Here is a 12240-nt window from a genome sequence, read left to right as displayed (position 1 = left end):
CGTCGCTATATAAGTGCAGAAATCTTCGAAGCGATGTTAAACCCAATTTCACCTCACAGCATTATAGACTCATTATAGATATGAATTATTCAGAAACAATGAACAAGAAAATGAAGATTCGTAATCTGCAATTCGCGATAGGCAAGCTTGTTGCTGCAGTCTATGGTTATTGACAAGTGAAGTGTGTTACACCGGTTGGTGATAGTATGAGCAACAACATACAGACCTTCAACGATATGTCGCTTACGAAAGATAATTTCATTTACGCGTAACTAACTACAACTGGTTGTAAAAAATAACACAATTCACTGTGAAATAGAATCAGTCAATGATCTAACACTGTTTCTATTATGTTTTATTTTGTATGTTTAAGTGTTGATTAACGCCGCACCCAACAATTATCAAGCCATATGACGGCGGTTATAAATAATCGAGTATGAACCAGACAATCCAATGAATGACATCATGAGCATCGAACTCTGCAATAGGAATACGAGCCTGACCTCCCGATCACGTTAGTCGCTTCTTACGACAAGCATATTCGCCTTTTAGGGCAAGAATGGGTTGGTGAAGACCCATTCCACCCCGGATCTTCAGGGATAGTTTCTATTATGTAAAGTCCCTTTCCACCAAACGTACTACACACAGGTAGAACACGTATATCCGGCTGATGGGGGTGAGCTGGAGTGCAAAGATGTTAAGATGCTGTTACTGCACGTCCACCAATTGATGCGTATGTGACTGCTGAAGGTAGGAAGAGATAACGGCCGCCGTAATGTTGGTTCAAAAATGTTTAATACAAGTCTATTTACACTGGAGTTTCTTCTCCGTCCAGGCTACAATAATAGCGTAGTTCGTGTATTGTGTAGCAGATAGGCCCCTAAGTGAGTAGTCATGAGGACAGATTCATTTTATGTCAGTATAGCATGATAGCATAATAATCGAATCTGTCTGGCACATCGTGCTTGAGTGAGTGAGTGAGTGAGTTGGGTTTAAAGCCGCTTTTAACAGTATTCCAGTTATTTCGCGGCGTGTCAGCTTAATGTGGGAGGAAAGGCCGAAGTGATGCAGGCTTCAGACGTTTACCTCTTCGCTGAAACCAACGAGCATGGGTATGGTGCTGACAAACCTAGAAACATAATCGGGGCGAACCGGGATTCGAACCCACAACCATAGATTTCTGGCGTGCCCAAGGGACGCAACTCTGCACAGCGACTCGCGGCGCCTTAGACAACTGGGACAGCCGTGCCCCCGGTACATCGTGAATAATAAATGTCTTTATAATATAATTATGCCTGTTTGGTAAGTGTGTGAAAATGTTATTTTACACCAAAGTCTGAAATATTATGGCTTTTTAACAGTGGCCTGTAAATAATCGGCCTATGCTATTTAAACCATTGGTTGATATAATATATGATCATACGTTAGGGTACGATTAAAAATGACTGTCACATCAGCATTATGACCACCATGTTTTTCCAGTTCTCGGAACCTTTCGTGGCCCGTGAAGATCCCATCCTAATGGCTTTAGTAGTGGTCGCCATGACCTCAGTTAGGGGCGGTCGGGTAGCCTAGTGGTTAAAGCGTTCGCTCGTCACGCCGAAGACCCGGGTTCGATTCCCGACATGGGTACAATGTGTGAAGCCCATTTTCTGGTGTCCCCCGCCGTGATATTGCTGGAATATTGCTAAAAGCGGCGTAAAACCATACTCACTCACTTAGCCTACTCGAGCTGATGTGTTAGTGTCAATGTATTTCTCTTATCACCATACCGTGTGTGCCAGGCGTACATGTGTGGGGTTATTGTAACACTCGCTGGGCTCGTGTCGTGAAAACCCTCACTCATTATCAACGTGAGCGAACTAATCTGGTGACAAGTGTTTTTATTTATTTGTCAAAGTCACGAGGCTTTAGATGCAACGGTAACTGTTCCAGTTTCTAATTTTATAACAGATAAGGCATATTTCGTCAGCTGAGTAAACGTGACAGACCGACATGTCATCATTAACGTCGAAACATACCAATTACACCTAAGAAAAAAGACAAACCACATATGTCCCTCACATCCCTCCCCTGCCTCCCCTACCCCTAACAATCCGACCACACCCGGCCAACAGCCACATGTACACACTCCTAAAAAGACGCTCGAAATTTGGGAAAAAAAGCCCTCTACCCCTTCTCAAACAACAATTTTTATAACAAAAAATCATACCAGACTGTGACCAAAAATATACAAAACACAAACTGACACGCACCTGAAAAAAAACCCAAAACAAACCATAACACAACAAATAATTAAACCATTCCCATCTCCACAAAAAGCAACTAAATAAAAAAACCTGACTAATATTTGTAAGCAGCAAAATTGGTGATGATGTGCGTGTTACTTGGAAAGGACATTTCTGAAAATAGCTGTGTCATTGCCATGTTTAACAGGTCCAGTGTGACGTTCCCGTTAGCCGGGTCAATAAATGATAACACTGTACTACCCGGAGTTTGTAAGCTGCGAAACGCACCAGCGGAGATATTACAAACACCTGGCACAAACAAAGCTTGGTCGACACGACTGACCTGCTGTGTTTGACATGTGCAGTCACATGACCCTAATTAAGGTATATTACGTAATGTAACGAATATAACTGAGCAGGAGCGAGTGGGGACTTTGAACGCTATATATAGTTTTCATACAGGTAAGTGTTGATTTAGAATCATTTATGTCGACTCGATTTTTGGCAAGACTGATTTCTATAGCCTGTAGCAATACATGTATCCCATTTCGGACAGACAGACAAAGGAAAAAATCCGACAATTTGTTCGAAAGGTTATTTGTTTACGAAGGGGTTATTATGCTGAAGTTACTTATTCGCTGTTACTCGTTTCATTCCCTTTCTCCTGACATTAAGGGGACAACACAAGGACTAGCCGGCTCGGAGTATATGAAGTACACGAATACTGTGTCTGAATGGGGCATCCGTTATAAACTGCGGCATGGCATTTCGGTAGGCTAGTACTTTATAGCCAGCTTTAGTGCTCACACACACACACACACACACACACACACACACACACACACACACACACACACACACACACACACACACACACACACACACACACACACACACACACACACACACACACACACACACACACACACACACATATATATATATCACCTCGCTTATTTACAAGTATAAGGCCGTGTACAAATGTTTTAAGCTTATATCCTTTTGTCAGCCTACATAAACCGTGCATATTTACAGTTCGAAGGCTAACAAGATAAGTCTTTATAGAGGTCCCGTTATGCTAAACGTTATGGGAACACGACTGCAAATTGTGATCTATGCTAACGTATTTGTATGAACAACATTCCGCCTGATCTGAGTATACTGATAGTCCTACTGCTTCATACAACTACTGGCGGGTGAATAATGCAGGCTTTAAACGGTCACCCGATATTACCAAACTTGTAATTGTGAAAGTGTTTCCATGGTAAACAATATATTCTTGTGTGTTACGTTAAGTTAATGAACAATGACATATTTTCATATACATATATTAGTAACTATCAGTCCTCATACCAGACCGCCTTCGTGGACTAGTGGACTGAGCGGAAGGTCGGTGGTGAGATTCCCGGCCGAGTCATGACAAAAGATGTCAACAGAAAATATTTATTGTGAACCTGCCTGGCGCTTGAGCATTCGTGATACAGACGTCGGCTCGCGGAGACAGTATATTGTTCTTGAGTAGGGTATCCATGTCAACTGCAGCATGATATCTAATAGGGCTAGCACTAATTCGGAGTATTACAAGCAGCCAAACACGCCCGCACGCACTTACACACACACACGTACACACACACACACACGCACGCACACACGCACGCACGCACGCGCGCGCGCACACACACACACACACGTACACACGCACGAACACACACACACACACACACACACACACACACGCACACACACACACACACACACGCACGAACACACACACACACGCACGCACGCACGCACGCACACAAGGACGCACGCACGCACACACATATACACGCACACACGCGCGTGCGCGCACACACACACACATGTAACTGTGTCGTCACAAGGGTAGCCACATTGTAAATTGTTGCATTGTTAGGTCAATGGTCTGAGAGATATTTTTTTATATTTTACAATTTTTATTTTATTTTTTAATAATTTGTTTATTTTTCTCGAGCATTTAAACGGTTTTGCATAGCATTGCATAATTTCTATATTCAAAGAAATAAAGCATAACAGCTTGACGAAAGTCAATTAAAGTAATCTCTATTATAATTAATGACGGAAGTAAACTTTGCTAAATAATATAATTCAGTGAGCTCCTTCTGGAAGGGGAATGTTGGTGGATAGTTATGATTTCTAAAGTTGAAAATGATTTGTTTTGACAAAATAATGATAAGGTTTAAAGGATTGTTTTTTTTTTTATAAATAACCAAAAGGAACATTTTCTTTGGATATTGTTACCGAGCTTTGCGTTTTGTACGGTGTCCATATACCCATGTATAACTGCTCTGCTCATGACTGACTACACTGTAAATGGTTGCATTGTTAGGTACAATGGTGTGGGGTATTATTGTTGAACCCTCAGCTACACATTGGCAGACCTTCCGGTCGATAAGCGTCTACACAGCATTACGTAATATTGCAATGACCCTTTCGCACTGTGGAAGTCCCTGTCTTTGTTAGCAGGAAGTGACCTTCATCCTTGCTCCCCGATGACATGTAAGTGGGCGTCATTTCAGGCCACTCTCTCCAACATACGCCAACCTGTCCCACAATGCCTCAGTAGCAACCCTAAAGTCCCCCAAGTTGCCCTTCCTTTCGGACATCCCATCCTCGGCAAGACCACTAATTGGCCTGGCGGGCCCGTGTTCGAAATACTCATAATGTCGGGAAGCTGGACATATTAGTTTTGAACATAAATGTGAATACAAACATTTCCGATGGCATTCTCTTGCTTCTCTGAATTAATAACTTTTTCTGTAATATTATGCCAGTTGAAAGGGATTTATATAACAGTATCCACGACGTACATCGGATTTATAAAAATAATTGCCGGGCAAAGCAATGCATACAGACACACATGGTGGTGAAAAACGAAACAAACAAGAAATCCGTCGATGATGTACAATATTTTGAGTTTTTGGCCTCTCTCTCTCTCTCTCTCTCTCTCTCTCTCTCTCTCTCTCTCTCTCTCTCTCTCTCTCTCTCTCTTTGTATGTACATACACATGTATGTTGTAACATGCTATGTTTATGTTGTAGATAAGGACCACTGTTCTTCACAAACTGACCAGTCGCATCATATCATCCATTAACATCGTTTCCCGTACGTAACCTCATGAAAGAATCTGAAGATCGTCTTCCGTACGTTTTGAAACTGTGCACTTAGATCACTCAACAACATAGCATTACTATTGAAGAAGCACGGATGCGTTAATGAGAGATACTGCAACACTGGAGCACATTCGCAAGGAGTCCCAGTACGAAGGGGCACTGATGCTTTATAGTACAGCGCAAACACAAAGGAAATGGCTATCTCAAGAGAGAAAGATGGCGTTAAAGAACCCATGAGTGAAGAGGAGGATACAGAAGATCTCCCCATAGACAGGGGATGGGCGTGGTTTGTGTTAGCAGGTGGGTGTCAACTCGTTCAGTGCATTACAATCGTGACACAAACAGACCAGATTATTAAGAATGTTGATCTTACGGAGATTATCTTTTCATTTCTTTGTTAATGCCAAGATTGGCATACGTGTATTGATTTGATGTATGACTGTAGATACTATGGAACTATGTACAGTTGATCTGTATTAACCCTAATATAACATTAAGTGAAAATGTCGCTTTAACACCTAAATCACGTGCCTGGAGTTATTTCCCTTTGTATTTGTATTCACTGTATCACAGATACACACACACACACACTATATATATATATATATATATATATATATATATATATATATATATATATATATATATATATATATATATATATATATATATGTATATATATATATATTACAAATGCTAGCTTGTGTCCATACAGATTTTATCGAGTATATACATGTATATATTTTGTATGTGAGGTTTTCCCGATAAGGGGCTTTTCCATTATAACCGCGAAATTGACGTTCGTGTGTGTTTGAAAGACACCATTTGACGTCCATAAGTTTTTGACGTCCCTGTATTCTCCGACGTTTATACAATGTCATTGGCCCTCACTCTATGAAAGTTCATACACCAACGAACGCACTCGAAGTGAAAGTCTATTCTTAAGCAAACCCCGTTAATCCGGACAGCTTTATGCTGTAAGTATCAAATAAAGAATAAAAACAGATGTATTCAGAGGTCACGTGAATACGTGAGCTTCGGAAATATACATTATATTACATTTCAAGCTTATGACATCAAATGTGAAATAGATAGAAAACTTAAAAAAGAACATGTTAGTGCAAAGATTTGTCCATCAACTAACACAAAAGGGAAGCAAGATAGTTTGGATACATTTTGACGACACCCCCTCCCCCCTCCCCCCCCCCCCCCCCCACACACACACACACACCCCAACCGTCATAATATAATTATAACCAGTCCCTGTGTATACGTGCTGCACTATCTTCATTGTTCATGCCAAGACCCTTATCGCGGATGACCCGATACTGTGACGTCACGGAACCATAAAATATTTTGTTGAATTTGTTTTTATAATAGACATTAGTCATGGACGCTTTCCTATATTATATAAGTGGAATATTGTTGTCTGGTCAAACGGCATCTCTCGTTTACTGACACCGATGCAGGAATGGGGTTATACACGCTGGTGGTGACACAATTATCTGACAATGCCCCGCCCCCGACTCTGCCGCACGTGATACATGTTGCGGTTGGCCGGCTAAGGTTGCAGTGACCCCCAGTCACTGATGAATCACCGCTCCTGTCACATGGACATCCGACGACGTGTGCTGTTTCGTATTTGGAACCTGCTCTCCAAGTTAAGCCCTAAGACAATGGGAAGATCATTATCTGCCTTTAATGTAACTATAGGTTAATAAACCCGTCCACATATCATGAATGTAGCAAGTTACATTCAACACCATGAACACATAAAAAACCAATAAAACAAAAGAAATATAATTACCAGTAATAAAATGTATCATTGAGTAAATATCTATTTAATACACTCTTAGTGTGATAGAGTGTTTTTTGTTTTGTATTTTTATGTACAAAATAATACAATGTATAAAATGTATACACGTACCTGTGTGTGTGTGCATCAGCGTTGTGGGACAAAACATAATATGCTCATAACACGCTGATTGTTAGTGTAACGCTGCACTCACCAATACATGTTTGCCTCGGGCGAAATCGTGTAGATGTAACAGCCGTCACATACCGTAAATATACAGAGTTTCACAAAATGTGCAAACGTAGAAATCCTGAACTCCTTAACCACTAGGCCACCAAACATGTACTAGTATATCACACAGGCGTGAAATGTCATCACCCCCCCCCCCCCCCCCCCCCCCCCCCAGCCCCCGAAACCCCCAACCTCAAAAAGAAAAAAAAAAAAGAAAACCCACAAAAACAACAAAAACAAAAATATGTTTCTCAATCATTGGTTACTTTTCACGCTTTGAATACTTTGAGACTGTTTGTGTATTGCCTAGTAGTGTTGAACAATACTTCTTACTCGGTGCGTTCACTATTCAAATATTTTACAAAATGTATTTAAATAAATAGTAAATATATCGCTTACCTCGCACACCTGTTTCTTTGTCAAAGCCACCGTGTGCATTTGTCACTAATGTCAATCAGCTGACTTCGCTGTCACGTGACAACAATGCCAGGAAGCCAGACTATTGCCAAGTCACAGCTGTGCCGTCTAATTGCCATCATGCTGATATGGGGCGAGAAAAAGCAAAACGATAGGATTCTATTTCGAAATGTGCGAACATGTAGTATGTGAAAAGAGAAACTGTCATGTTTACCTGCGGTCAACCACACCTTTCTCATTAGGGTCATTGATAATCTCAAGATAGCCGCTCGAACCGTCAACATGATGCATCGTGTAATCTCAAGGTTGTCTCAGTCAATGATTCACTGATTATCACCCATGAATGATTCAGCTGATGGCCTTTGATTGTAGATTTAACGTCAGCATTGCGAGTCAGAATGTGATTGTGAAATCATATTTCTATATATCTAATTCTGAAGCATTTAAGGTGTAGTGTCCAAGCCAACGAAGCAGGATCGTTATCACAATTTTTAAAGGAAAACAGTTTTGGTCAGAATTATGTATTTTCAAAATGACAGTATAATGGCAAGAAATGGCATGTGAACTGCAAAGCAAATAGGGAGATCACGAGTTGACTCATTGATCATTGAACGATCATGACCTAACCATTTCCGAATACTTTCTTTTGCAATGACGTTGAACGCGTGTAACTGGCCACTCGGTACGTACTATAGGCTTGTATAGGTTACAGTCAATGTGTAAAGTCAGTCATTGTGTAACATGTGATTCACAATTCACAAAATGACTAAACTTTATAGGATTAGAAGCCCCCCCCCCCCCCCCCAATAATATACACTGACTTTCGTTTTCTTTTAAACCCATCATTTTCAGTCACGGGACGATGAAATTCAGCTTCAAACGTTTGGAATTCTTTATCATAATATAATGAAATAAAAGAAGTTGTACAATAGCTGAAAACATTATTTGTTTTGTGAACTGCCCCAGTGAAAATTTCATTTTACATATTGAATGTAAAGTACATACTCCAACAATGATGGTGAAATTGTTTAATTCTATATTCTTTCAGGATCTTTCTTGAACATTGTGCTCATGGTCGGTTACATCAAGTCTCTAAGTATCCTGTTTGTGGAATACCTGCGTCTGTTCGAGGCATCTGTGACGACGACCACCCTCATCATGGGTGTCACGGCCGGGGTCTTCAGTATATCAGGTTGGTGGTTATTGCAATAGTTCCCCATTCTGTTTGCTTAGCATTTACCACAACAAACAATCAGGAGTCATAGGTGACCCAGACGTCTAAAACCCCGCAAGTCACTGTCAGAGTTCTCTCTCTTAGATGTTTCCGGATTCGAATCTCAGATTTACTTTGCATTGCTTATGATACTTGGTTTGCCAGATACATACAATCTTCGTTGGTTTGAACGTATTAAACGCCTAATACCTGCATCACTTTCACTGCATGTCTTTCTTTTATATTAATCTGACGCACGGTGGTATAACTGAAATATTATTCAACCTGTTCACTAATAAATCGCATATCAAAAATCGTAATTATAAGTGCTGTACGACGATACTTGAGATATACATGTATATGTACCATCATAATGCATTTTAATTGCATTTACACTCTTCCAAAAAAGAAACGCAAAGGTAGTATATAGTTCATTGAACCTGACTACACAAAAAATCCGGTATATAAATTGGATATATGTTATTGGAAAATGTTGTTGGCCTAATATTTGACAAACGGTGCGTCAAAACGCAGCTATTGTCGATTAGCAATGTCTTAAACGGCATTGTGTTCACACTTGTTAAAAAATGTCATGGAGGAAAACAGTAAAGCAAACTGCACGTGCAAGTTAAAGCATTAACAACTCCTGGTAGTGGCTATAAAAAGGCAAGTAAAAAAGGCAAAATAAGCCACAATTTTTCATTCAATTGTCAACATTTTTTCGGACCAACGCCATAGGACGTATCCAAAGAGGGGAATCGCAGTCTTCTGTTGCACGCCACTTCAACGTCCTCCACAGCAACATTTGCCGCCTTTGGGACCGATACAAACAGTTCAGTTCCACTGCGGACCGTCCCTGCCGTTACCAGCCCTGCAAAGGATCGCTACATTCAACTGTTTCACCTACGCCATCGCAATGCCACAACTACGGAGACTGCGCATCCCTGGTTTGAGGAGGATATCGGACCAGACTGTCAGGAAACTATCTTCCCGAAGCTGGAATCCGACCCAGAAGACCAGTTATGGTCCCTGTGTTGCAACAGATCCATCGACACCGACGCTTGCGTTGGTGACATACCTCACAGCCTTGAAATTTGAGAAACTGGATCACGGTTTCCTCTTCACCGGCGAGATGGAAAACAACGTGTTTATCGTCGTCGAAATGAGCGTTCTGCCCCACATTGTGTACGTGAAATCGACAATTACGGTGGCTGTAGTGTCATGGTGTGGGGGCCATATCCTACACCAGGAGATCTGACTTGGTTGTTGTTGAGGCAAATCACCATTTGCTGGTTGTTGTTGAGGCAAATCAATCAGATTTTTCAACCTCACCTTCTTCCAATCATTGACCGCCAGAGGAAGCTGTTTCAACAGGACAACGCTCCACCGCACACAGCTCGTGTCATACCTTCATAACGTCAACATCACCAGGCTTGCCCTTGCAGTCGAGATCTCCAGATCTCAACCCAAATCGAACACCTCCGAGATGAAGTCGATCGACGTGTACGTCAACGTCAGAACACGCGGCACACACTCCCATAGCCGGCCAACGCGTTAGAAGCAGGACAGAATTCGTACACTTATCCAGTCAGTACCGGGGCGGTCACACGAGATACTGAGTTCAGCGCAACCTTGTGGCCTTAAATGACTTGACAAAGAACAGTTTTCATTGCAATGTACAACGACAACATGTGACTGTCGAGCTCCAAAAATTCATGTTTGTATCTATGATAATAAATAAAATATATCGACTTCATTAGGTACAATAAATTTACTAAAAATTTACCTGTGCGTTTCTTTGTTTAAGAGTTTTCATGCAGTTATTTTATGTTGAATACACTGACACAATATTGTCATAGTCTGGATGTAAAAGTAATGATTCAGATGCATCGCAGGGACATTTTATCCTAAATACTCTATATCAAATCAGCTCCATTGGTCAGCGCTCATCTTATAAAGTCTGGTCATCTGACTGAGCTGACAGCTTGACTTCATAAACTGTGACACCTCGTTGCCATGGATTCTGTTCTCACACAGGTAAACGGCATAGTGGGCTTAGCGAATTTCAAAAGTGTGAATAACACACACATAACCCCTCAAATACTTACACGCACGCACGCACGCACGCACGCACATACACACACACACGCGTGCAGGCACGCACGCACACGTACGAAATAAATAGTATAGTGTTTAAGGAAAATTACATTGCATGAATTATTGTACCAGCATTGTATTATTATTTTACAGCTTTGTTCAGTATGCACTTTGTGCTTGAGAAACTGGGCATCCGAAAGACGGTGATGCTGGGAGCGGCCATCACTTCAGTGGCTATGCTGGCAGCGGTCTTCGCTCCAAACCTCACGTTTCTCATCTGTGTACACTGTGTTCTGACAGGTATGTGTTACTTTAATTTTTTTTGAAGGCATTTAGAAGTTGGAAGTACATGAATACACGCCACTTTATTATGGATAACAACTTCTTCTATGCCTTGTGACGACATTTCAGAGTTTCTGATGAAGGAGCAAGAAGTTGTTGTGAAACGTCGTTACAAAGAATAAAATAAGTTTTTATCCATACAAAAGTGTCACGTCTTTGTGTGTAAATTGTTGTCTAAGTGCATGTATTTCCTATAAACCTTGTGGAGACACGGATTCGAATATCACTTAACCACATGTCTTTGGAGGCTTGTTAATGTGGTTAGGCTTGGTGACCCTTTCTTCATTGCATGTCAACGTAACTCAACGGTGGTTAGGTTTCCTCAGATATTTCTTACATAATGCCTCTAAAACGAAGATATTATCAACCGTTAAATGATTACTGCTAAAACCCACTTGCGCCTCATCAATAATCTCATTTACCTCTTACCACTATTCTTGTTTCTAATACTTGAAAGAGGTATACAACAATTACTTGGGTCCGTCTTTTATCCCCTTTCAAACAGAGGCTTTATCACACCAAGATTCCGCCGATCAGGGAACATACCTTTTACAAAAACATGCTACAATACACGAGGCATTTTTAAAAAATTCTAACGGTTCTCCATCAACACTTGGCGATTTAGCTGATTTTGATGAAAGAATAGCTTTCCTAATTTCTTTCCGCGCAATAGGATCCGATAGAAAATCAGGATAACTACAAATATCGGACTCAAAAACATTTTTTTCTGAATAAAATTAATAACTTCTTTTTTTTATCGTTTAT

The 12240-nt window shown here is 40.9% G+C and overlaps 2 protein-coding genes across 10 annotated transcripts in view; one reads left to right on the top strand and one right to left on the bottom strand.

Annotated features, from left to right (window-relative positions):
• Nucleotides 1–12240, top strand: part of LOC139447121 (monocarboxylate transporter 12-like) — a 61171-nt gene that overhangs the window by 29164 nt on the left and 19767 nt on the right. For 5 of the 7 annotated variants that reach the window (XR_011652007.1, XR_011652008.1, XM_071228297.1 and 2 more), the window contains exons 2-4: nt 5309–5680; nt 8872–9015; nt 11287–11433. Coding sequence is in view for 5 of the 7 variants with exons in the window: in XM_071228297.1 (XP_071084398.1) it covers nt 5575–5680; nt 8872–9015; nt 11287–11433 (397 nt within the window). In the remaining 2 variants the exon portion in view is untranslated. Of the gene's footprint in view, nt 1–2632; nt 2691–5308; nt 5681–8871; nt 9016–11286; nt 11434–12240 lie in introns of those variants that run through there. The other 2 variants (XM_071228298.1, XM_071228301.1) reach the window with 2 other exon arrangements.
• The window catches only part of LOC139447120 (monocarboxylate transporter 5-like), a 55143-nt gene that overhangs the window by 25002 nt on the left and 17901 nt on the right, over nt 1–12240 (bottom strand). The window contains exon 1 of one of the 3 annotated variants that reach the window (XM_071228294.1): nt 7806–7885. The exons of the other annotated variants lie outside the window; for them this stretch is intronic. The gene's annotated coding sequence lies outside the window, so the exon portion shown is untranslated. Of the gene's footprint in view, nt 1–7805; nt 7886–12240 lie in introns of those variants that run through there. 3 annotated transcript variants of the gene reach the window in all.

This window comes from Haliotis cracherodii, unplaced genomic scaffold (genome assembly GCF_022045235.1).
Source record: "Haliotis cracherodii isolate W230 unplaced genomic scaffold, xgHalCrac1.p SCAF_7, whole genome shotgun sequence".
NCBI lineage: Eukaryota > Metazoa > Mollusca > Gastropoda > Lepetellida > Haliotidae > Haliotis > Haliotis cracherodii.
This window is presented reverse-complemented; position numbering and strand designations above follow the sequence as displayed.